At 28.9% G+C, this 27,228-nt stretch overlaps 2 protein-coding genes across 4 annotated transcripts in view; one reads left to right on the plus strand and one right to left on the minus strand.

Annotated features, from left to right (window-relative positions):
• The window catches only part of LOC127278983 (cGMP-dependent protein kinase, isozyme 1-like), a 46,653-nt gene that overhangs the window by 12,496 nt on the left and 6,929 nt on the right, over positions 1 to 27,228 (minus strand). For 2 of the 3 annotated variants that reach the window (XM_051301001.1, XM_051301002.1), the window contains exons 2-7: positions 24,450 to 24,593; positions 24,010 to 24,111; positions 21,880 to 22,136; positions 20,910 to 21,052; positions 18,507 to 18,644; positions 18,200 to 18,378 (exon numbers count right to left, since the gene is read on the minus strand). In XM_051301001.1, the coding sequence (XP_051156958.1) occupies positions 18,200 to 18,378; positions 18,507 to 18,644; positions 20,910 to 21,052; positions 21,880 to 22,136; positions 24,010 to 24,111; positions 24,450 to 24,557 (927 nt within the window). In that variant the 5' untranslated portion in view covers positions 24,558 to 24,593. The remainder of the gene's footprint in view (positions 1 to 18,199; positions 18,379 to 18,506; positions 18,645 to 20,909; positions 21,053 to 21,879; positions 22,137 to 24,009; positions 24,112 to 24,449; positions 24,594 to 27,228) is intronic. The other variant, XM_051301003.1, reaches the window with a different exon arrangement.
• On the plus strand, positions 984 to 17,656 carry LOC127278985 (odorant receptor 67c-like). The gene is made up of 5 exons (XM_051301006.1): positions 984 to 1,399; positions 1,602 to 1,985; positions 9,427 to 9,631; positions 10,064 to 10,219; positions 16,388 to 17,656. Exons 1-5 carry the CDS (start codon positions 1,035 to 1,037, stop codon positions 16,466 to 16,468), a joined length of 1,191 nt encoding a protein of 396 aa, XP_051156963.1. The 5' UTR covers positions 984 to 1,034; the 3' UTR covers positions 16,469 to 17,656.

Raw genomic sequence — 27,228 nt, forward strand, 5'->3', positions numbered from 1 at the left:
CTATTCGTAATCCCACTACAGGGATCCTGTGCAGAAACATTAATTACTAAGGTTCCTTTGTGGATTCCTGTACTACTCCTTTGCAGATACAAATTCAGGTTTGGTCGCTAGATTCGTAAACGTCTTACCTAACTATTCTTGCCCCATCCTCCTCTATATTTCTTTTTTCTAAAAATAGTGATTACTTTTTTCCGTGTGTTACGTTTGAATTGCGTCTATGTTAAATTGCTTAAATGTTTAAATTTTTTTCTAAAAAACTACGTGGTAAAAACTTTCGAAAAATGTCATGACCTCCTAAATTGATCTTAAGAACAAACTGTCAAAATTTGGTAATAAATAATTCTTACTTAGGCACGAAATGTGAAAAAAATATATTTTTTTCAAGGTATAGAAAAATTGAAGAGAGACTATGTCAAGAAACAAAATTCAAGGTCGTTGAAGTCTATAGGTAAGGGCCGAAAATTAAATTTTATTTTATCTATTTGTGGGTGAAAGAAATGAAACGTTACTTTCGTAATAAAGATAAGAGAAATATATTTTGTAAGGGGACAATAAATTAGATGAAGGGTTGAAAATGCGACTATTATCATTTTACATATTATAATTCTTTTGCAGTCATATTGATATAAATAAATAATGATTTCTTTTAACTGCAAAACATTAAAAATAATACTCTGTCTCTTGCATCTGAATTATATTCATTTTACCAAGTTTAATATATTATTAGCCTCTTAAAATTGTATAACGTAGCGGGAATAACTATGGAATAATAAATGCGGTTCTATTTCAATAACGATATCTATAGTCCGCAGCTTACTAAAAATTTCTATCGTCTATAACTAGATATTGAAGTTTTAAGAATTTAATGTTAAATTTTATCTCTGAAATAATTTTATTAAAAATTTTTTTTTTTAAATTAACTATTACAAATTTGTAATGAAATTGCATGATAATTTATTTCTAATTTTTGAATATGTAGAATGAAAAAAAATTCTTGATTAAATTTTGACGTGTGAGGAAAAATAATAAAAAAAATGTATAAAGCCGAATTTTCATTAAAATTTCTTACAATTAGTGGTGCTTATAGACCAATAATTTGGTCATCGTTTAGTACGAAAATTCTTTATAATATTTTCACTTTCTTCGTGATTATTTCATTACAATCTGCTTTCTATTCATTGTTCGTGTTTCTTACTTTTTCTTCATTACATGGCATTGACGATTTTGCAGAATCTTTATGTTGGACTGTAGCAGTTTTTGTTGATTTGGCGAAAATTATTAATTTTCTATTACGACGTGACGATATTATAGAATTGATAAATATTCTAAATAAAGATTGCTTAAAAACACGGGACAATAAAGAGGAAATTATGCAAGACAAATGTGATTTTACCGCTAGGTGAATATTTAAAATTTTTAGATTCATTATTATTATTTTTATTCTTTTTCTAATTCGTTTTTTTATTATTTATTTAATATTTAAATTTTCATTTAATTTTAGTTTATAAATTCAAATTAATTTTTTATAAATTGAGGGGAAAATATATTTCTATTATTTATTATTAGTAGAAATAAATTTAATATCAAAAATTTTCTTTCAGAAGGAATACAAAGTATTTTTTCCTAATAATCGCAGCCCCAGTGTCAATGATGACACTTGGTGGATTAGTAAAAAGAACAGCAAATATCAATTTGCCATTAAAAGCATCATATCCATACGATTATAATCGGAAATTAGCATTTTGTTTGACATATTTTTGTCAAAGTGTCTCAATTTATTTTGGTGGTATTATCACTATTGGACATGAAACATTTTTAATGACAATTTTAATACAAATTTGTTGTCAGTTAGATATAATATATCATCGTTTAAGAAATTTGCCAAATTTATATAGAAACAATAATATAAAGTCTATAATGTTAAATGAAACAGAAGAGGCAAAAATTATTAAAAATTGTATTTTACATCATAATGACGTCTACATGTACGATTTATATACATTTGAATCAAATCATTTTTTTATTATTTTGTTTCGACTTTTAAAATTTAATAACATATATATTATGTTTATATTTAAATACTTATTACGTATTTGTAATATATGCGCTGAGAAAAAAATTTAGAGTTTGCAAAAAAATTGTTTGGTTAGGCAATTTTGGTTCTTGTAACCAAATTTTGGTTGGCTGAAACAAAGTCGTAGAGTTATCTCAACCAAACATTTGGTTAGGCCAACAAAATTATTTGGTTGAACATTTTTAAATTCCAACCAAAATTTGGTTACGACAACAAAATAATTTGGTTAACACAACAAAATAGTTTGGTCTAAAAAACCAAATGATCATTTGTTGCCCTAACCAAAATTTGGTTGCGACAATCAAATCATTTGATTCGCTCTCAGCTCATAGCTTAACGGTGTTCCGTAATGGTAAGCAGTTGTTATCTTTTAAAAATGAGGTACATTTAATTTCAAAAATATTATTCTCCCAATTCGGACAGAAATGGAAAAATCGGAAAAAATACCACTTATTCTGAGTTTGTGTACTTTCATTTGCCTCCAAGAAATTAAAGATTTATTCACATATAAAACAACAGGAATTAAAATAAGAAGAGTATAAACATTTGCTTAGTACTGAAATTTACCGTCTGGAGCAGCACCTAAAGGTTACAAAAAAAATTCTTATTTTACTTTCTGACGTCGTTTATCGTAGTGAGTTTTCAATTTCTTGTGCGTAAATGAAAGTACAACATTTCAGGATAACTGGTATATTTCGATTTTTCCGTTTCTATCCGAGTTGAGAGAAAAATCTTTTTAAAACTAAATGCACCTACGGGGAGCCATTTTTTGAAAGACAACCACTGCTTGCCATTGCGGAACACCACTAAGAGAACAGTTAGTTTAAATCTCTCACAAGGATGGGTTGTCCAGTGGTCAGAGCTCCCGACCTTCAGTTTTAAAACAGAGGTTTGATCCCAGGCGGAGATGAGATTTTTCAAAGTCCACAAATTTTTCAATTGGATAAATATAAATAAAACGTTAAATTGATAATAAATAAATAATGAAATAAATAAAAAAGATACAAAGAAAAGAAATAAGGTAGAATAAAATTTTTAATTTTACAAAAAAAAATTGTTTGTTTGATTAACCAAACATTTTTGTTGACCTAACAAAAAAAATTGGTTGAGCTAACCAAACATTTTTGTTATTCCAACAAAAAACACTCAACCAAATTTTTTGGTTGACCCAAACAAATAGTTTGGTTGCTTAAATACTAACAAAATTTTTTTTATTGACCCAACCAAATTTTGGTTGCGCTGACTAAACATTTTTCTCAGTGTGTCTTTAGAAAATCTTACACATTTACCGTTTCAACATGTTTTTCCAATTCACATGGGATCCTATGTCAAAAACTATGTAAAACCCCACTCCTATATAGGAAACCATATGGTTTCCCATATAAATCCCCATGAGAAATTGAGACAGGATTTGACAAAGGAAAAAATCAAAACGAGGTTCCTCATTTCCCATGTCAAATACCATGTTAAATACTCGATGAAATCCTTTATCATTTTTTTGAAAAATTTTCCCATATAAAACCCCATGTCATTTCCGAAGTCAAAAAAATGATAAAGGATTTTACATGGGAAATGACATGAGGTTTTACATGGGAAAATTTTTCAAAAAAATGATAAAGGATTTCATTTAGTATTTAACATGGTATTTGACATGGGAAATGAAGAACCTCGTTTTGATTTTTTCCTATGTCAAATCCTGTCTCAATTTCCCATGGGGATTTATATGGGAAACTATATGGTTTCCTATATAGGAGTGGAGTTTTACATAGTTTTTGACATAAGATCCCATGTGGTTTCCCCTGTGGGGATTTTTAATTGGGTAACTTTGAAATTTTTATTACGCCTTTTATCCCCACTCTACTCTCAGTTTCTCTCATTCCTCCACTGGCCAAACCACCAGTGGAGGAATGTTCCTCCACTGGTAACTAGTGTACAATAGCTCAATTCCACCGAAGGTGTTGGACAAAAGATTTTTTTTACCAATTTTTTAATGATTTTTTTGCTATTTATTGTTGTTTTGTAAAATTTTTATTAGGAACCTAAAATATTGTAAGAACCAAATTTTAAATATCATTCAAATCAATTGTTTTCAACTTAAAAATTTTATCATCATTGATGATTTCAAACTTAAACATCTTCTACTATATTAAGTTAATAAATTTCCATTAGCAACACCGAAAAATGTAATTACACATATTTTCAAATAAATTAAAATCCTTTGTAATGTGCCTTCAGAAAATCTTACATATTTTACCGTTTCAACATGTTTTTGTAATTTTAACTCTAAAAAAATGGTTATTTTGCAATTTTATACAATTTATAGCTCTGCCGCCCCAACAAGAATAGCAGTAACTACCGATTAGGCAATATGGAGATCCAACATTACATTTTTATTTAAACATATAATACAAATTATCATATGACACATCAATTACCCCTGTTTAAATAGGATAAAAAATGTGAAATTTTAAAAAAATCAAGAAAAATGGGTTTTTTTATTTGTTGTTATTATAAAAATGTAGTTACGATATGGAGATCATTCTCTGACACAGGCATTAGCTATCGTATCTTCACGAAAGTTGAATAAAACAGTAAAAATCTTAATAAATAAAGAACCCGCGTTTTCAGGAAAGTGTAAAACAAAAATAATATTTCTTTGTAATTATGTATTTTATGCGAAATGTCTGAAATTTTCAAGTTCTGTATGAAAAAAAACTTAAATAGTAAATTCGCGATTGACATAACCTCACTTTTTTTTAAAACTGCGCAAGTGTAAAACTCTCAGAGGTAGAATTTGAACTCTTAGAAAAGTAAAATCAATTTTTAGTATAATACCATCATTCAAAGCTTTATTGTTAATGCTTAATTTATTTAAAAAAATATAAAGATTAAAAAAATGTAAATATAGTTAATATAAAAATGGTTGTTTTTTAAGTTATTACTTATTTATTTAAATAATGAATTTAAAATAACAAAACTTTTGGTCTTTAATAAATGAAAGGGAAAAATTCTCTTTTAGCTTGAAATAATATATAAATTAAATTATTTATAGTTCAGAAAACATAATTATTATTTATTTAGTTGCAAATAATAATGCAAGTTATTCTGAATTATATATAAATATAATAATATATATATATATAAATTTAATAAAATATATATAAAATTCAATTGTGTATAATAATGACAGTGAAACACACTTGGTTGTTTAAAAATTAATAGACACTGATAGTATAATGTGAACATAATTTATTATTTTATTATTATTTATATAAAATATATCTTTCTCTTTTATTATTGGAATATACTTTGTAGTAACAATCTTCAAGTACTTAAAGTCTCTTAAGAAATTTATAACGACAAATAACTTTCAGCTAGGTAGATAATTTAAATTGAAATAAAAAAATATATATGTGTATATTTTTTTAAATATATAAGGTGCACATTGCACAAAATTGTGCTATTGCTATAAGTATCTTGACGATATATGTTGTTTTTAGTATTCAACATCAGTAACTAAATCTAATATATCGTTTCTGCTCGGCATGTCCATCCAATACTGACGACGAGTTTCGGGCATTAAAGGGCAAAGTTCAGAAACAATTGACCTTTTTTTCTCTTCAGGTATACCGCGAGGTTGATCATTTCGAGGTGGTTTTGTAATTGTTTTTAAAGCTTTACTATTTAGAAAATTCAGTTCTTTTAAAGATGATGAGAACGAATTCGCATAGTACAACATTTGTGCTCCACGTTGCACTTTTACAATCGAAATATCATGTAAATACACCCTTGGTTTCAGTTTTTTCAATTTATATTGAGACGAGTGATCTCTCCATTGAGAAAAATCTTCAAAGTTCATATTTATAACTTTAACTTTTCCAGAGTTCGCAGACTGTACAGCTTGTTGAAAATCATTAAAATCGTAAACGTTGTGCATTTTTTCCATGGACTTTTCCACCTGATGGTGAAAACTGTCAGCAGACATAAACGTGTGTCCTGGCTCAAAATATTTTAAAGTTATTTCTTTAGTAGCGATCTCATCTGAATTAATAATATAAACTAGAAACGTGAACAGGGTCCAATTTTTATTTTGGCCAGTACAATTGTCAAGCCATAAGGTAATAACCTCGGCATCGCGATTATTTAGAAGAAATGCATGAAATGTGCTTGTGATATCCTCTTTCTTTCGCCCTGAAATAGGTTCGGCCCAAATTACTGCATGGGGTTTTAAATGCTTTTGATTGTTGCCCACAGGAACAAAACTTTCATTAAAAGCTATAACTCTTTTTGTAAACAAAACTTTTTTTATGCTATTCATACGAGGAAGCATTATAACTTTTTGGAGATCAATTGAAAAACACATATTTTTATCATTTAAATTTTCAGAATTCCCATCTAATCTGTAATTTTCACGAGCTTCAGTTGCTTGAATCATGTGCTTTTCCCATTTCAAACAATCACGGCATTTTTCTCTACTATCATTGTTGTTAATGTGTACATTCTCAGTTAAAATACTATCTTCCGACGTATTCGAGGTATTACCTGACAAGTTATTAGAAGTTCCAATTGATTCTTCGATTTTATCCTTAGAAGCATTTTCTTTTGTTCGACGATCATCATTCCTATCATTATGACTTTGCTTATGCATCTCATAAGATACGCAATGTTCGCATTCTTCATTTCCAAGTTTGGTGAATGAAATATTTAAGTCATCGGAAACAATTTTTCTGAACGATTCAAGCGAACATTTCATGTCGGGGTACTTTTCTAAGAACTGAGCATGTAAATACTGTATAGTCAAATCTGAAGGTAAATACCTGTACAGACAAAATTTTTTATTACATGCTGTAAAAAATAAAACATAATAACATCAGGGTGTTTATAGCAAACCATGAAATCTAGAAAAACCCCGGGAATTTAGTTCAGCCGGGAAAAAACTGGGAATGTTTTGTCAAGTCCGTAAATTTTTTATTCATAATGTTTTTCTTATATAATATTATAAAATTACAATTTTTTTCAAACACTTTTTAACCTTTCGTTTGAAAAACAAAAAAAAATTTTGATTTTTTTCAAGAGTGGGATTTTTTAAAATATTTTTTTCTTAGGAAGGCTTAAAATATATACTTTTAGTACGCACTATAAGTATGAAAATCTCATTTTTTGTTTTTAGGTAAATTAATTAATTAATAAAAGTTAATAAAAATTAAATATTTCACAAACACATAAATTTACGTTAATTTTAAAAATACTAATTTAAAGCTCATTAAATTCCTCATTCAATGTGCCCATTATGAATTGTTTTGGATTAATAGATTTTTGTTAATCAATTGCTTTTATTGATTGTTTTTTATAAATCTATTAATGCAAAATATTTCATATTGGGATCGTTGAAATCAGATATTTAATCTGGTCATTTCAGAATCATCTTACCTTTATTTCCTTGTTAACTAATTTATTATTTATTAATTTTAATTTATTTATTTATTTATTTATATCTACAAAACAAAAACGATATTTTTATATTTTGTATACTAAAATAAAACTAAAATTAATCTTAAATTTTTTATACTACTTTAATTATTAAAAAAAATGCTTATGCCGATTTTGAAAAATAGTTACAAGTATTTTAGAATTTCAAAAGAAAAGTCAAATTTTGATTTTTTAGAGAAACTTTTAATCATTTGAAAAAACAATAAAAGATCTTACGACAATTTATGTATTTTTAATGCCTTTTTATGTAGTTTGAAAAAATACACTTCATTACTGTTCAATTTTAGTTTAAAATTGAAATTATTTTAAAACCCGGGAATTTTAAATTATCGAATTGCATAACACCCTGAACATAATGCAACAGCAATTTTTTAATAAATTACCTCTTATTAGGCGCGTGTTTTCTTCTATAATGAGATACCGCTGGATTGAAAGTTTCTATAAAACTACGTATTGTTTCCTTATCCAAGCTTTTCGCAAATCTGCGTCGTTTATCATATTTCGGAATAATTTCGTTTTTTGGCATTAAACATTTTATTATTGCGTCGTTTTTTCTATCGTATCCTAATGTTGCTAAAAAAAAAGTTTTGCACACTTCGACAAATTCACCATTTACATCCTTCAGACGATATTTTACTGTGTTTAAACGTCGTGATACTGTTGAACAAGTTCTTCTTTGAACTTCAGTAATAGACAGTAAGTTTTGAATTAAAAAACGTCTGCCTTTACTATCCAATGACCAATATTGCAAATTTATTGACCGTCTATTTTGTTCGTCAAATGTACGTAAACATTTCTTTTTGCACTTATCGTCACAGCCACTTTTTACAGCGTATTTTTCTTCTGACGTTATTTTTTTCTCTCTCAACAATTCCTCTTCATTATCGCTATTTAAATTCACAATTAATTCTGAAGAATCTTGGTCAAATACTTTCTGGTTTGTCTCTGGGGATTGATGCTCGGAAATCAATGATTCATTATGACTGTCATCTAAGTGCACAAGGTTACTTTCAGTGTTTCCTACATATTTACCTTTTAATTCAAGCAACTTGTTTTGTGATCTATAAAAACAATAAATATTCTCAATAAATTTAGCATCGGTAATAAGGTTAATGGTTTTAAATTGTATACTTACATTTCAACTCGTTCATTAGACACTACTTTCGGTTTCTTTTTTGGAATACCAGAATTATTTGTCAAATCAGAAAATACACTACGCTCTTCAAGACTGCCAGATTCACGTTTAAGGTTAAGAACCTTCCAATTATCGCTTTGATAAGCAACAGTCTTTTTCTTAATCGGTGTTTCGTTTTCAGTTGAGCTCGACAGATTAACAGAGAGATCTACAGCTTCAAATTGCTCTTCACAATGTGATACATTTTCTTTCAACACCCGAATGTGACTAGATTTCTTTGATAACGGTTTCATATTTAAATCTGCCTAAGTTATAGTAATAAACTTGAAATTATAATTATTAAAACTACATAATCACGTTTGGCATAAAAACATAACCTATAAAAAACGTCAAGCCGGCCGGTATATCATGCGCAATCGTGGATCGTATCTACTAAAATTTTTCTGCTGTTTGACTATCGTAACTGCATTCTGCGCAGGCGCACAATCCACCTTGCAGTTACGATATGTTGGTGTGGTCTGGTTACTTACGGCAAATTATTTTTCAAAAATTATTAATAATAAAAACAAAAATCATCTTAATAATTGTTTATAATGGCATTAAATGAAATTTTAAGGAATTTAAACACTGAAACTCATTTTTTATAAAAATGTAGTTACTGCTATTCTTGTTGGGGCGGCAGAGCTATTAATAGTAATATTAATTAATATATTAATTTAAATTACAGGTTAAGTAGTAAATTAAACGATATTTTTAGTATTGTAATTGGTATTCAATTTTTTGGATCAATTTTAAATATTTGTACTTTTGTCTTTAGTTTATCTAACAAGAATGAAATTAATGACAGAGTTATTGCTCAATGTTTATCGTTAATTACATTTTTATTTCAAATATTTCTTTATTGTCATTTTGGAAATGAAGTTATGATAAAAGTATGTATATATAAGTAAAAAAATAATAATATGTAACTATATTACACAGTCGGATCGCAATACTGTACGATGCCGCCAAATTGTACGCTTGTTTTATTTTCAAAGTCCGCCGCATTGTACACTGGCGCTGCCTAATTTCGTACCGCATAATTTATAGTCTACAAGTACAAAAATTAGAAATCATTGGAGAATTTTTAAAAATTAATTTTTAATGCACATATGTAATTTGTACAATTTGTACAATGTACAGTAATGCAACCCGACTGTAGTTGTTAATTTTAATTTAATTCTTATTAATTTTACATTATTAATAAATTTTATATTAATATTAATAATTATATTTATTTTTTATTAATATTAAAAATTACATTTATTTTTTATTAATTTCATATTATTAAAAAAAATTTTAATTTTTATTTGTTATAAAACCAGAGTTTGAAACTAGTAAAAGTTTTGAGTATGATGGACTGGACAGTATTAACAAGGAATACAAAACATGAACTTCTTCTAATTTGTGTACGCGCAAGTGATCCAATAATTATAACGAGTGGATCTGTTATTCCTATGACTTACGATACTTTTATCAAGGTAAACTTATTAATTATTATTATTAGTTTATTTTATGCATTCTATAATAATGTATTATTTATTTAATTATATAATTTTTTTATTATTCTTGAAATTAAAAGATGTTTACAAAATTTTTGCATTTTGAACAGCCACTGAAAATTTAAAAAAATTTCATTTTCTACTTTACCCTTTTTTTAAAGAATTGAATATTTAAAAATTTTGTTAAAAAGAATTGCATGTAATTATTATTTATATAAAATATTTCTCTAACCTTATTATAGTCTTCATTCGATGACGTTTATTTGATCTAGGCATAAAAATTTAACAGCGATCGCGTTTTTTAAAATTTCAAACATTCCCGAAAATATATATTTTGCAAATTAAGAAACAAACTACTTTTTTTATACAAATTTAAAAGCGATCGCGATTTAAAAATTTCTTTCCAATGAGAATGAAGTTTTTGACACCTCTTTAAGTAGACAAAATGAATTTACATTGCAAGAACGCTTTATAATTGCAAAATTTTGGGTGGCTCAACCCTGACTCCCACGTCGTTTAGCGTCATATCACACACAACATAAACGCGTGATACAAACACCAAATTACTCTCCACATTTTCACATAACATATTAATGAACAATTTTAGTCAACTTACTTTATCTTTGACATATTCCCATGTGCGAAAATCAACATGGGCCAATATTGGCCCAGCATTGTCAAATCGGGCACCAAGTCTTGGCAGACAATATTGGGCCAACTCTTGTGGTGTTAACTGCGGTTGGACGTCGGCAGCCAAGTATCAGACGTCATTACTGGGCCAATCTTGGCTGCCATTAGTGGCCCAGTATTGTCAAAGTTTAAAAAATTATAATAATTAATTAATTAACCAATTAATTCATTATACATTTATAATTCAAGTCCTGACAGAAAGGATAATTGTTTAAACATTTGAAAATTTGTAACGCTCGCGGGAATCGAACTCGCAACCTAACGCACCGAAGTCTAACACGCTAGCCACTACACTATACGCGGATATGGGAATCTCAACACAAAAATGTTTTGATAAGCTGCATTTGAGGAACATTTCAGCCGTTAATGTGCCATTACTGGGCCAAGATTCGTTACAACTTTGGAAAAAATGACTTGTCAAAATAAATTCAACATTTCAGCCGTCAATGAGCCAATAATGACCCAGGAATGGGACAGAGTTCGTCTCAATTATGGAAAAGTAGAATTACCAAGTATTGGTGCCAATATTGGCCCAGTAGTGTGACGGAGTTCGGCCCAATTATGGAAAATTGCAGTAACTGAGACGCAGTGTCAATATTGGCCCAGTAATGGGACAGAGAAGGCACAATAATGGCAAATTAGAATAATAGAGAAACGGTGCCAATATTGTCCCAATAATGGGACGGAGTTCGGCCTAATTATGGCAAATTGGAGTAACTGAGACGCATTGCCAATATTGGCCCAGTAATGGGACAGAGAAGGCCCAATAATGGCAAATTAGAATAACTGAGAAACGGTGCAAATATTGTCCCAATAATGGGACAGATTTCGGCCTAATTATGGCAAATTGGAGTAACTGAGATGCATTGCCAATATTGGCCCAGTAATGGGACAGAGTTCGGCCCAATAAATGGCAAATTAGAGTAACTGAGAATTGGTGCCAATATTGGCCCAATAATGGAACGAATTGATCGCCAGTACTGGTCCAGTAACGTTTGCCATACTTCGGCAGACATTACTGGGTCAATGTTGGGCCGTATTGTCAGTCTTGGCATTTCGCACATGGGTTTTTTCTGCACTTAATTGTCTTTTTTTGAAACTGACTCATATAATACGCCTTTATTGTTCGCTCACTTCACTGCAACATAAGTGAAAAGTTCGCTGATATAGCTAACAAGTACTTACATATAAAGACAGATGGTGCTAGTGTGAGAAAACAAAATAAACGCGTTGGCTCAACTCTAACCACTGTCCAACCCTGACTACTCTTCTCTAAATATTTTCGTTCCCGGCTTTTTGTTTTATTTATTTATTATATGTTTATTCCGTTCTATCAGTTTTGCGACAATTTTGTAAACATCATATATATATATATATATATATATATATATATATATATATATATATATGGGACGTTTCGCGCCAACCGGGCCACCTATCTCTCCAAAATTGAGAGCTTTCAAAATTATTTATTATATATAAAAATTATTTGTATATATAAGTACTTTGAAAAATGAGTGGCCTTTTGAAAAATCCAATATGGCGGCTGAAATATAACCCATAAAAGAATGAAAAACAGGAAAGATGGTTACAAACATATAAATAAAAATGAATATAATGAAGAAAACAGCTCTGCATCGACATAAAATTCATCACTTAAGAATAGACAATATATACCATAAGTGAAAATAATAAATTTACCAAATCCAAAATGGCGGATCCAATATGGCGGACTAAAATTTTTAAAAGTAATTGGAATCACTTGAGACTTGCCACTAAGGGGTTTTTGGGGTCGCTGATAACGAATCTGAAGTCATTTTTCTAAAATTCAAAATGGCGGATCCAATATGGCGGACTAAAATTTTTAAAAGTAATTGGAATCACTTGAGTCTTGCCACTAAGGGGTTTTTGGGGTCGCTGATAACGAATCTGAAGTCTTTTTTCTAAAATGGGTAAAAAGTTAAAACATAACAATAATTGTTTATTAAAACAATTTTATGCAGTAGTTTTGAGCAGTATAACTGAATTTCTTATTTGGATTATTAATTTAATACTATGTGGTACTAAAAAGTTAATTATTTCATAGAAATTTGTTGATTTCTAGTTTTTTTTGAATATGCTATAAATAATCAATAATAAATTGTTTAAAAAAATGAAAAGTTTATCGTAAAATTAATAAATTAGATACGTATCCAGCGATCTAGAAAACACTTTAGAGCTAAATATTGAAAAGATTTATCGAGTTATTATTCTATTTAGACTATGACGTGTGCATACAATATGCTCAAGCAAGAAATTTAGTTACTTTTTTTAACGCTAGATGTCGAGGATAAATGAATCCATTTCTTTCTCACTATAGAGACGCAACTTCCATATGATAAATAGAAGCACTTTGGTGAACATTCTTTTTCTGTGTGGTTAATAGTTGATGCGTATACTGTTCTTCTTACTTCATTTTTTTATTTTCATATTTGATTTGAATTTCAGTCTTTCTTATTATTAGCGTTTTACTTTTTTTTTGTTTTTTTTTTTATTTTCAGATTTTTTATCATAATACTGAATTTTCAATTTGAACGTATATTTCAATCAGTCCTTTTGAGGACTAAAATAAATAGTTTTTTTAAACTGTTTATCTCCTGTTCCGATTAATTATCGCTGATTTTTTTATTGGTGTCAAAAAAGTAAAAAATGAGTACTTTGAGAGAAAAAACTCGCTCAGATAGGTGCGTGAATCCCTTTAATGAAAAGGGACATATTGGTAAGGGTTTGCGAAAAATTTCAAAATTAATTTTGAAAGAATTTCCTAACTTAAATGAAAATGCAAAAGTTTGTTTAATGTGTAGAGACATGTTTACAAAAAAGCATGTTTCGAGTGAAATATTGAACAGTAAAATTAGTTTTGATTCAGAGCAGTCTGATATCGAAGAAGAATCTTCCTCAAGTAAAAAGACGCGTTTCACTAGAGAGAATGAATTAGAAGAGATGTTAAATGGGTTAAAGGAAAAATTCGTTTCTCTTGCCGAAAATGATCCACATCGTGTTACAATACTTACGATAGCTCCTGAATGCTGGAGTGCTCGTAAAATCTCTCAGGAATTTGGGGCATCTCGAAGAATGGCTAAAAAAGCTAAAAACATAAGAAAACTGGAAGGTGTTTTAGCTATGCCATCCTCAAAAGTTGGAAGATGCTTACCTGAAAAGACGAAAGAGAAAGTTCTCGAATTTTATGAAAATGATATCAACAGTAGAATAATGCCGCATAAAAAGGAAACAGTTACTGTATATAATGAAGGGCGAAAAGAAAAGGTGCAGAAACGATTGTTACTTTGTGACATAAAATGTCTACACAAACAATTTAAGGAACAGAATCCAGAGCATCCAATTGGTTTTACAACATTTGCTGAACTTCGACCTAAGAACTGTATACGTGCAGGTGCAAATGGTACACACAGTGTTTGTGTCTGTACTATTCATCAAAATTTCAAGATGATGTTCGATGCAGCAAATATTGCAAAACTTACGAATGATCTGGACATATCATTGAAAAATTATAAAGATTGCTTCCAGTTAATAATGTGTAAAAGGCCAAAAGAGGAATGCTTTTTAAGAGAGTGCAAGCTTTGTCCAAACCCTGAATTATTCTCTAATTATTTAATGGAATTATTCGAACAAAGAGGTATTTCAGAAATCATTTATAGCACGTGGGAAGCTACCGATAGATGTACATTAAAAAAACAGTGCCTATCTATGCCAGATTTTGTACAGGAGATGTCCAACCGTTTGGAAATATTACTGCCTCATGATTTTATTTCAAAGAACCAGTCGAAATTCCCCCTTGAACTAAAAAATAACTTGCAGCCACACGAAGTAATAGTTCAATGTGATTTCGCAGAGAATTATGCTTACGTTGCACAAGACGCTGCGCAAGCTTTCCATTATAATAATGACCAGTGTTCTGTTAACACTGTAGTCTTCTATTATAATAATGGAAAGGAACTTTTGCACAAAAGTACAATCTTACTTTCTGAAAGTACAACTCATGATACTGCTGCTGTGTACATGATGCAAGAATTACTCATACCCGAAATAAGAAAAATCGTTCCTAATGTTCGAAAAATTATTTATTTCACTGATGGGGCTAAACAGCACTACAAAAATAGATTTCAAATGAGTAATCTTGTGCATCATGAACAAGATTTTGGAATTGAAGCAGAATGGTATTTCCATGCGACAGCTCATGGCAAAGGAGCCTGTGATGGGTTGGGTGCTATTCTGAAAAGAGAAGCTACTCGAGCAAGTCTTCAGGCAAAATCAACAGAAGCCATTCTTAACTCAGTAGATCTTTTTAAATGGGCAAAAGAAAAATTTAAAGAAATTACATTTTTTTATTATGATCAGAAGAAGCATCAAAAAACCCAAAGACATCTGGCTAAGCGATTTTCAAAAGCTCCACAAGTCACAAAAATCCAGAGTGGACATGCTTTTAAAGTACTTCCTGGAAAAAAATTACAGGTGTTACGATATTCTGGAGCTAACATTATTAAATGTAAAAAAATTAATAATAAATGCTGTTACGCTGATTTAGATCTTAATCTTTTTTCAAAATTCAGGCACCTCTACCAAACAGCCCTTTTAAGGGCTATATGATGTACAAAACCGATCGTGCAACCTCCCCGCGGTGTACATCGGGTAACGCCAATGTCGACGGTACAATTACTTAAGAAAATAATGTAATTCAATAAAAGTAAGATAAGATTTGTAAACAGCGACCCCTAAAACCCCCAAGTAACGACTTTTACGCGATTTCGATTAATTCTTTGAAATTCATCCGCCATATTGGATCCGCCATAATTAATTTTAGAAAAAAGACTTCAGATTCGTTATCAGCGACCCCAAAAACCCCTTAGTGGCAAGACTCAAGTGATTCCAATTACTTTTAAAAATTTTAGTCCGCCATATTGGATCCGCCATTTTGAATTTTAGAAAAATGACTTCAGATTCGTTATCAGCGACCCCAAAAACCCCTTAGTGGCAAGTCTCAAGTGATTCCAATTACTTTTAAAAATTTTAGTCCGCCATATTGGATCCGCCATTTTGGATTTGGTAAATTTATTATTTTCACTTATGGTATATATTGTCTATTCTTAAGTGATGAATTTTATGTCGATGCAGAGCTGTTTTCTTCATTATATTCATTTTTATTTATATGTTTGTAACCATCTTTCCTGTTTTTCATTCTTTTATGGGTTATATTTCAGCCGCCATATTGGATTTTTCAAAAGGCCACTCATTTTTCAAAAGTACTTATATATACAAATAATTTTTATATATAATCAATAATTTTGAAAGCTCTCAATTTTGGAGAGATAGGTGGCCCGGTTGGCGCGAAACGTCCCATATATATATATATATTTTTTTTTTTTTGATGAAATAAAATAAAATTTATCGCGTTCATAGATTTTGAGAACATCTTACGCAGCTTACAATTTACTTCAAAATCGAAACGCATATAAAATGATATATGAAAAAAATGGATAGATATGAGATTGCAGGAGAAATTTGTCATTGTTCGATGGTATAAATCTCATTGAAATGCACCATTATAGTATTATAAATTTGTTTTGTTATTTAAATATTCTAAAGCGTTTGTAATGTTTGAAAAGACATATATTATAGAGTTTAAATAAAAAATATAAACCAAAAATTTAATTAAAAAATTTTTTTTTGAACATAATGGAAATACTTATAGAGATAAAGTCCGCAGATTTTAAGAACATCTTATGCAGCTTACAATTTACATTTAATGTGAAATGTATTTATCGTCGCAGTCCGCAAACGGATGAAAATTGAAATTTTATAACAGTATAGAAATATCTTGACAATTTACCGATATATGTGAAAAGAGGGACGTATATCCTTTCTTTGTATTTTTAAAAAAAGACCGTGCATGCAAAGCATATGAAAAAAGTATCGAAATATCTCGATGATCGAACAAAACTCGAATTTTTAAATTACGGTAAGAGAAACATGAATTTTTCTTACCAAAGTATCTAAATCAATGTTCATTTTATGAAAATAATCTTCTATTATTGTTACACATATATTTTGTATAATTCACTTAATTACAATCTCAGTAAAAAAAATTGGGAGTAAGCGAAACCGAATTGGACGTTACGGTGAATTCTTTTTTTCTTATCTTGAATTCTTTTCACCTAAATCGTTTGAATTTACGTTTATTGATTTGAGTTGGCATTATAAATGAACAAGTGATTAATCTTAAGTGTAAAAATGCCGATTGCGAACAGGAAATATGGAATTTTGTTAAAGTGTGAAAATGATCAATTTCACAGGTAGAAGTATAGTGTTGATCTATTATCATATGACTTACCATATGATTTTGAGATCGAGCTGAGTAAATAAGTAAACTTTTTCTACCTTTCTTTCTAAAAAGATGCACTTATGCTCATAGCGCGAACCACAAAAACAGCCTAAATCATATGGTAATAGATCAACACTATACAGCCTGCCTGTCAAATTTATCTTTTTCACAATTTAACAAAATTTCATATTTCCTGTTCGTAATCAGCATTTTTATGGAATGAGAAAACGTCACTACCCAGTGGGCAAAAAACCATGATGGTTCTAAAAACGTTTTAAGAACGTTTTTAGAACGTTTCATGTCTGCCAAATACTGTTCTGGAACATTATTTAAACATCTATGTTCTTAAAATGTTCCTAAACATTCTTTGTCGGACATGAAACGTTCTAAAAACGTCCTTAAAACGTTTTTAGAACGAACATGGTTTTTTGCCCACTGGGTAGAAAATCACAAAAATTACACCAAACGTAATATCTGATATTATAATTTTTATTACACGGCACTTACTTACACCTATTTCAAAATATTTACACTTTTTGTCAGTTCAAAAAAAACGATCTTTCGTATGCCATAGATGTCGCAACTATTACCGACTGATACATACACTATAAAACAAAAGGTATTAATACCTATTTTAAGTAATAAATTGTCATTTGGTTCTATTTTGAGACCAAAAATCTGTACTATTTTAGTACTTTCTTTTTACAGTTTATACTTTGCGTGAAGTAATATACATGACGAGGCCACCTTCTCTTTCATTGTTACACTCTTTTGTGTGAAGTAAATGAAAATTGCGCCTCGAGTGAAATAATACACAGTTTAGCACACTTAAAACAGGTAAATAAAGTGGGTGTTATTGCAAAAAATGAAAAAATATTATTAAAACTTACAATTCGCAGTAAGTCGGAAATTTTTGCTAGAATTGGCTCCTTTGGTTCTGGAAGTTTTTGCAGAACAGAGACTTGTCTCAAAAATCGAATATTTCCTTCTAATCGATCCTGAGCGCTTCTCATCATCACAGTCAAAAATACAGATCTGTCTAGAACCCATACTTTACCACCTTTCTTCACTAAAAATAATTAATAGATTTAAAATGCTTATTTTTCAATTGTAAAATTGATGAATTTTAACATTTTTATCTAAAACTATTGAAAAATGAGACAAATTATAAAAAAGCATTAGAAGAAAATTTTTTACCACTGATGGAACGTAGTCTTTTAGTATTGTATAGAAGTGCTAATTCACCAAAAGCAACTCCGGGCCCAAAACTTCTTTGAAACTTACTACCCTCGTATATATCAAATTCACCCTCAGCAGAAACATAAAGATGTGAACCTATTAAATAATTAATTGTAAGTAATTATATCTAATATCAATGGAAATTTCATAGTACTGTCAATATTTCAGACTCGACACTTAAAAGTAATTTTATAATGATGGTTTATTAATAAATTTTATTTTGTAATATGTGACCGTCCACGACAAAACAAGGTTTACCTCCCAAAAAATCAATTTTGAGTTTTTGATGCTAAATAATCGATAGATTTTAAGTTGCTCTTTCACATGCAAAAATCAGAAATTGTTTATGTCAATTACTTTTGACACTATAACGTTCTAAAGACGGGCATGTCAAGCGTGTTCCTGGTTTCTGCTTCTACTTCAATCGCTTGCCCTGTGAAATTTACTTTTGGGAGCTAAGCCTTGTTTTCACAGAAAATTAAAAGGCATTAAAATAAGCTGCAACGCTTATTATTTTAATCCAATTTTGATTATTTTAATCCATTTTGGTATTAAAATAAGCAAAATTATATGAAAATAATAAGCGTTGCAGCTTATTTTAATACCTTATAATTTTCTGTGTTGTCGTGGACGGTCACATATATATATTTTCTTTAAATAATATACAAGAACTATATTATTAAAATCATTTTGAAACAAACAATTGTAAAATTTACAATTTAAATTATTTTAAAACTTATAAAGTATTTAAAAATTTTATTTTTACTTACAATAAAAAAATTAGTGAAACATTTTAAATGCATGATATAAATTGTGCTATACCCTACTGAAAATTCTCACATAGGCTCCTATATAGGAACCCACATAGGCTCCTATATAGGAAGCCATATGGTTTCCTATACAATATCGTATACGTAATTGGAACAGGAATTTGAATAGGAAATTAAGTAGGAATTATCATATGAATGCACATTATATCTTAATATCATGCGCAGTAGTTTTCTTCAACTTTTTCGGCTGCGCAATAAATTTTTTTCATCTCTGTAGTCTATCAGGAACCTCTACTATTGAAAGATATATATCTTAGAGTTAAAAAAAAATATTATAGGAATTGAAATAGGAATATACATAGGAATGTACATTCCTGTGTGGATGCACTGAGAGAAATGGATAGTAAGAATTTGATAGTAAAAAGAAAGATTGTACAAGGTACTATCATTGTGTTACTGACAAGAATCTACTATCAACATTTTACTATCCAAGATGTTACCCAAAGACGTAAAATATGTTAGCTTTTGGATTTTAGTCACTACTATCAAATATTGTAAAAATTAAATGTGAGCGCATGCGCTGATTGTGGTGTATACTTCGCCTATTCAATTGCGGTCCTTGTGTTTTCACGCACGTGTTTATATATAGTGAAAAAAGTTGTGAATAAAAAAATGGACGAGTTTATTAAAAATTTATTAATGTCGTGGAATATGGAATCTTTGATTCCATCTTTTGGAGGTACTTAGGTTTATTATTTTGATTGAATTAGCGAAAACTGAAGTGTGAACGTGTTTATAACCTCAAAACAATTTTGCGTTGTTTAGACGGTGAAATTGATGAAGAATCGTTTTACTTACTGAACAATGATACAATATCACTCATTATACCAAAACCAGAACCTCGCTTAAAATTTTTTAAAAAATTTCAAGATTACAAAAATCAAGTAAGTTTTTTTTTCGTTTGTATAAATGTACATGTGTTTATTGAAATTTTTTTTTGGAAAAAAAATTTTTTCATATTTTTTCTTACTTTTTTAAACTTAAAAATTAGTAAAATAATACAAATTCAATTGACTCTGTGAAAAAAATATACCGTTTGATAAATATATTTGTTTAAGCAAGTCCTTTTTATAGACGGAGTGAAAAAATAGACATACTCTTTTTTATGTAAAAAGTTTAAAGTTTAAATTCTTATCGAAATTGTACAATCAAATTTCTATAATAATCTGATAGTAAATACTACAATATATATCGCTGTCTGTATATTTAGCACTAAATATGGTTGCCCTTAACATCATTATGTTACCCAGTAGCATAAATTTCTCTCCGTGTGTGGATTAATATGATAATTCCAACTTAATTTCCTATTCAAATTCCTGTTCCAATTACGTATACGATTTTGTATAGGAAACCATATGGCTTCCTATATAGGGACCCATGTGGTTTCCCATATGGGAGCCTATGTGGGAATTTTCAGTGGGGTATACAGTACAACTTATGTCTATATATGTTAATTACAGTTAAAAGGATAATATTTTTGAAAAAGTTATTTTAAATTAAATACAATTAAATGTGTAAAGATGGTACTAACCAATATCGCCTTCACATATAACTAGAGTATTCGAAGGTATTTGCTTAGGGTACATTGCAGAGACAAGAGCTTCCACTTGGTTCTCTTCAAGATTGCCCAGAAATTCATTTTCCAAAATTGCTCTTTTGATTTGTTGTTTAGACCTTTCGTTAAATATCAATATAATATTATATGAAACTACAATATTCATAAACAAAATTCATAATAGAATAATTCATAATTATATGAATATGAATAAATGTGAATTAATAATTCATAGAATAATTTCAATTCAATGATGGTGAAGAAGAATAGTAACTCAAAAACATGTTTCGTAATAATTATGTAATCTAAAGAAAACACTTTTTCAAAACAAATTATTATTATATTATGATGAGGTAGAACTGTTAATGGAATTTAATTAATTGGAATTCTCTCCCTACTGAAAATCCCTGTACAAGATCTTGTACAATTTCCTGTACAGGATCAGCAACTGAACTTGTACAAGTTCTGACCAGTTCCTGTACAAGAAAATGCATACGAATTTGGAACAAGTTCATGTGTGAGATCTTGTACAAGATCTGGTGCAAGATATGTACAAGAAAGATACTTGTACAAGAAAATGTACATGATCTTGTATAATTTCATGTATAAGTACTTGTACATGAACACGTTCATGTTCTTGCACATGTATAGTTGTAAAATTTTTTTTTTTAATAAAATTTGAGATTTTGATAATTTTTAACCACTAAGATTCGTAACTCATGCATGCTAAAAACTATTGCGCAGCTGTAAAGGTTAAAGTAAACTATTGCGCAGCCTTTGAAGTTTTTAATTTTTAGTAAAGAAAAACATGAATTAACATGTTGCAAGAACATGGACGTGTTCATGTACAAAAAATTGTACAAGATCATGTACAGGGATTTTCAGTAGGGCTGTTTGGGCAAGTAAAGAAAGTGAACTTATTTATAATAAAATAATGTTTACATACCTGTTATCCTTTTCGTAGACAGGTGTGGGTGCAGATGGAGGTGTAGGTGTCCTCCCAATAACACCACCCCTAGGATTACTTGGGGGATGTTCCCATTCAGGTGTAAGAGGTGGTGAAGATAGCCGATCATCTTGGCTTTCAATTCTTTCCTCATTGGGACTAATATATAGTGTCGAAGGAGAAGATAAATTTACAAGTTTGGAATTCGAAGGCGGTCCTGTTCCATTTAAAACCGTAGGTTCTGGGTGAGATCGTATCTGAAATTTATTTTTTGTATTACATGTAGCAATTGTAAAATAATCAAAAAGTAACTTGTTAGATGTTAGTGAATGAGTAGATAAATTTAGAAAAAAAGAAAAGTCATCTATTTAATAGGATAAAATTTGAACTTATTGTTGTCGCCGTAGGAAACAACTAGTAATATTATTTTTGGTGAGTTGGTTACTTAACTGAGAGCAAACTCTACTTTATTTATTTAACAAAAAAGTACAAAAACTTGGAGATACACTGGAACCTCCAACCATTGCAGTGAGCGATTCTAATGTGCAATGGATGGAGGTTACCCTTGACGTCAAGGTTATGTCAAAAAGTGGAAACACTCAGGGTAAATTATCGACTTTACTATTCAAAGTTGTCTGTTACTATAATTATTGATAAACATTTAAAATTTGAAAGAAACAAGAGTTTTAAATACGAATATTTATTGCATTGTGAATATTATTTGTTTAATATATATTATCAACATTAATATGAAAAGTTGTTTGCTTCATATGATGATTTTTTAATTGTGTGACCGTCATTTATATTGTTTTAACTTATAATATGAATTATCAATGTGAAGAAAAGATATATCAATTTGTTATATACTCTCTAAATCTAAATTAGTAAAAATATTTATTAATTTAAATTAGTGACTCACTTTTTGCTTTAGAATTAGTTAAATTTTACTAATTGTTAGTAAAAGTTACTAATAATTAGTAGAATTTTACTAATTGAGAAGCAAAAAGTGAGTCACTAATTTAAAATAGTAAACTTTTTTACTAATTCAGATTTAGAGAGTACTACAATAATATTAATTTTACTAAATAAACAACATTTGCAACATTAATCATCAGTCCCTTATTTTCCATTTTTCAAATTTTTCGCGCACTTTTCTATTTTTAAAGAGCTTGCATTGAGAGCTTTATAAAGCGACGTTGCCACATGTATGACTTGCCATTTCACTAACGTTAAAATTATTATTTTTTAAACTTATATATATATCTTAAATGAAACGGTTAATATTGTTAATTCCTTTTCGTTTAAATTCTTTAAATATTTATTTATAATATCTTAGTTTTTCAAATAAATCTATAGTACATTTTAGAAGTTACTGAAAGAAATGTGCCGTTTTTGTGCACTCTTTATAGGTTAACCATGTTAAAGTATCAAACTTTTAACATGTATATCTCGTTTCAGAAACGGTCAATTTTTTTAAAACTTTGAGAATATGTAGATCTCGCTATTAACTGTTAAGATTTTCAATTTCATCGAATTCTATAGAAAAGTGCTATCGCGCATGTACCACCTTAAGAAGTGGGTTTCTTAATATTTTGGCTGCCACAGTTTTATTAATCACCATTTTCTTTAAAGTATATCCCAACTGTGATTGCTAAATCACAAGTCATGTTAACCGACGATCCCATAGTCGGCCCAACTAGGGCGGCCGACTCACTGCAGCCCTAGTTGGACCGACCATGGGCCGACCAACCATCTCTGGCGGCCGACCGAAATTCGCACCTGGGACGTTGACATTTTAGCAAAACAGACTTTTTACAAAAATAAACTGCTGGCTTCGCAATTGGTGGCAGATTGACTTCCAATTTTTACTATCATCTATTGGTGTTAAGACGCAAATATACCATGAATGACGCAAATTTTGAGCATGCCGTCTAAGCATAACAGTAACTAACTATCCTTACCCCTTAACTATCCTTGTCCCATCTTCCCCTACTACAAATCATTGTTAGTAAAAGTATTAGGATGATTCATATTTTTAATAAATAATGCATTAGTTGATTAGCATATAAGCATTATTACTGGTATCAACAATATTTGGTAGATACGCTGAAATTGTAAAAATTTACTCACTACACTAATATAGAGGTGTGAATCATTAGAATGCTTGTAGTTCATTGCAACTGGTTCTCTTGGATTTCCGTTCTGGAATTCGTCATTTTTGTCTTTTTCCAACTTTGTTGTTTTAAAAAGAAGTATAAAAATATTTTTTTAAAATTCTTTTAAAGAAAAGTACATAATTTATAAAATAAATCACAATAGAACAAAATATTTATATCATATTTCCGTAATATTCCACTGGAACTTTGGGATAACATTCCTAAGAATATGTATATTTATTTTTCTGAATGAAATATTTTGTACTATATATACACAAATATCTAATAATAAAAATCAAGGAATAAACATTTAAAAACAATAAGGTAATAAATAGTTGTTATTATTTAAGATTAATTTAAATATTTATAAATTTAATTTTCAACTGTAATAATTTAAATAATAAAAATACTTACAATGTGATAACTGCTTGTAGAAATCGAATTTTCATTAGTGGGGAGGGGAGTAAGATTAATACTACCCCTTTGGCTTAAAATACTTGGTCTTGGGAAGCACGAAAACATTATGTTTTAATTAAAACCATTTCTGAATTTTATTATCTGAAACAAAAAATTTAAATGTATAAATAAATTTAAAGAAAATATTTCTAAAATTAAAGAACAATGTACAATTATAAAGGAATACATTTGAATTTAGATTTACAAATAACTAAAGGATCGTTTATTAAATAATAGGGTTCACCCTTTGGGTACGGAACCCTAAAAATGAATTAAATTTCCTTGTGGTGAAAATTTGTATTCTAATAAGTATGAATATCAATAAAATCTTTTAATAAGTATGCTTTTAATCCAACAGTTTGATGGTAGTGCTGATCTAATGCAGTGTTTTGACCGTTTGAAACAATTAATCGAAGCAATAATTTCTTCTTCTAATCTTTTTAGGACATTTAATCATCTGATCAGGCCTGCAAAAAAAATTTACTTTGGCCTGTTAGAAGGCCAAGTGGACAGATATTTCTGCACATTGCTTTGACCTGACGAAAGGCGCCATGCAGTCGTTTCGAAAACATGTAAATAGAACTCAAAAATTCTTTCAGCTGCCGAGCCCTGCCATTTCAATTTAGGCCGTTTCCAAATTGGGATTTTTGTTGCACTTTTGATAAAGTTTATACTCGGGAAGTGTCCTTGTTTTTCCGTGCGAAAAAAGGACACTGTATATACTTCCCGAGTATACACTTTACTAAAAGTGCGCTAAAAATCCCAATTCGGAAATGGCCTTAGAGTTTTAATCTATCGTACGCTAAAAGGCTTGTTAAATTACCTTTCCAACGAATGTTCCAAAAAAATTCCAAAAATCAAAAGTTCAAATAATTCTTTGTTCCAAAAATCAAAAGTCCTTCTTGTTTCAAAACCAAAAGATACAATAATTCGAGACGCATGATTATCTCATAAAAATCATTAGTTAGAATTTTCATTTTCAATAATTTTATTAGATATAATTATTTTTTAGATGAATTTTCATTTTTCGAATTAACATTTGTCAGAATTTATTTTTTGAAAAATTTTTAATTACAGAATTTTTAGGTAATTTTTATTTGGTAGAATTCTTAAAACAAAAATAGAAATAAGTAACCATAACTTATCAATATAATTATTTTGTTTTTTCAACTTGTTTAACATTTGGACATATATATATATATATATATTAATCACAATAGATTAATAAAAATAGTATAAGATAGGAATCGATATAGGAACCGCTTAAAACCAATTTACTAATTTCTGAATCATTATGGGATCTATTTCATCTAATTAGATTTAATTATTATAAATATAAATAAATTTCAGAAATTAAGAACAAGTAATCGAAGTTTCAAGAAAAAATAATTAACAGTAGTAAAAGGAAAATAAATCATATGATACAAAAAAATAACAATGCAGTGAGCAGAAAAATTATTGAATAAGAGGAACCCGTATTATATATACTGTATATAGGTTTAATGTATATTTCAGTAATCTGAGTTTAAATAAGAAGAAATATGGTTATTTAAGTCAACAATTTGTTCTCGATGAAGATATGTGGAATAATATAAAACATATATAACTAAAAAGCTACTACTTTTTAACCAACTTTTTTTTCGAAACTTTCATTTCGGAAAGTCAATCAAGGTGGGTTTATTAGTGACATTACTCTGATAAGGTGGATTTGTTCGCAAACAAAAAACTGCTGCTTTCCAAGGTAACTACTGAGGCAACCACGTGTATCAACAATATTAATTATCTTTATCATATATAAGACAAGGTACCGTCTTTTTTTTAAAGCAGTTATTATCTTAAGTTGGGCTACAGTTGTGTTACGATTTTGTAAAAATCATTAAAACTTTTCACAAAGCACTTTACCTAACAAATAATAATAACATTTCTATAGTTTCAATTTGAAAAGTTTTTATTGTCCATTTGCCGTCATATCTGATAGAAAAATAATTATATTTTACAAGACAATTACTATTACACAATACATAAATATTTATTTAATTCTTCTATTTGACGAAAAATATTTTTATGTAATAATAATAATTATTATATAATTAAATAATATATATTATTTTTTCTGATTTGATCAAAAACATTATATTATAATTAACATTATTTTGAATTTATTTTGGATATATTATAATTATTTATTTAATTCAATGGTGTTTAAATGGTTAATTTTAGAAACTCAATCGTTAATTATAATATTGTTTAAAGGGGCAATCGATTTCTCGGGAGAAAAAAAAATATATTATATCAAAAATAGAATTTTCCTTCATTATATAAGTTTATTCGTAACCAATAGATATAAGCAATTATATCACACACGTATTATTCATGTATACTATTTTTTAAAACTAACACCTGTAGTTCCTATATATAGTTTTATGAAATTAACAAGTTTAAATGATAAAAGAATTTTAGATACCTTCTAAAGAACAATTTTATAAAAATAAGTTTCTCGTACTATTTTGTCCCATTGTCTTGATTGCTTTAAAAGCAGGGGGAAAAATATAAATTATTAAAAAAAAATTTAATCGAGTTATTGTCTAATAAAAGTTTGTAGGTGGAAGATGATTAGATAGATAATGGAACCCGGTTAGATTCATTTTGAGTTCGAGATTATAATGTTAAATTATAACAAATAATTACTTAGAAAAATATTATAAATAAAATAATTGTTCTTAATAAACAAGCGTAT

This window comes from Leptopilina boulardi, unplaced genomic scaffold (genome assembly GCF_019393585.1).
Source record: "Leptopilina boulardi isolate dan_hultmark-lab unplaced genomic scaffold, ZJU_Lbou_2.1 LbouV2_213, whole genome shotgun sequence".
Classification (NCBI taxonomy): Eukaryota; Metazoa; Arthropoda; class Insecta; order Hymenoptera; family Figitidae; genus Leptopilina; species Leptopilina boulardi.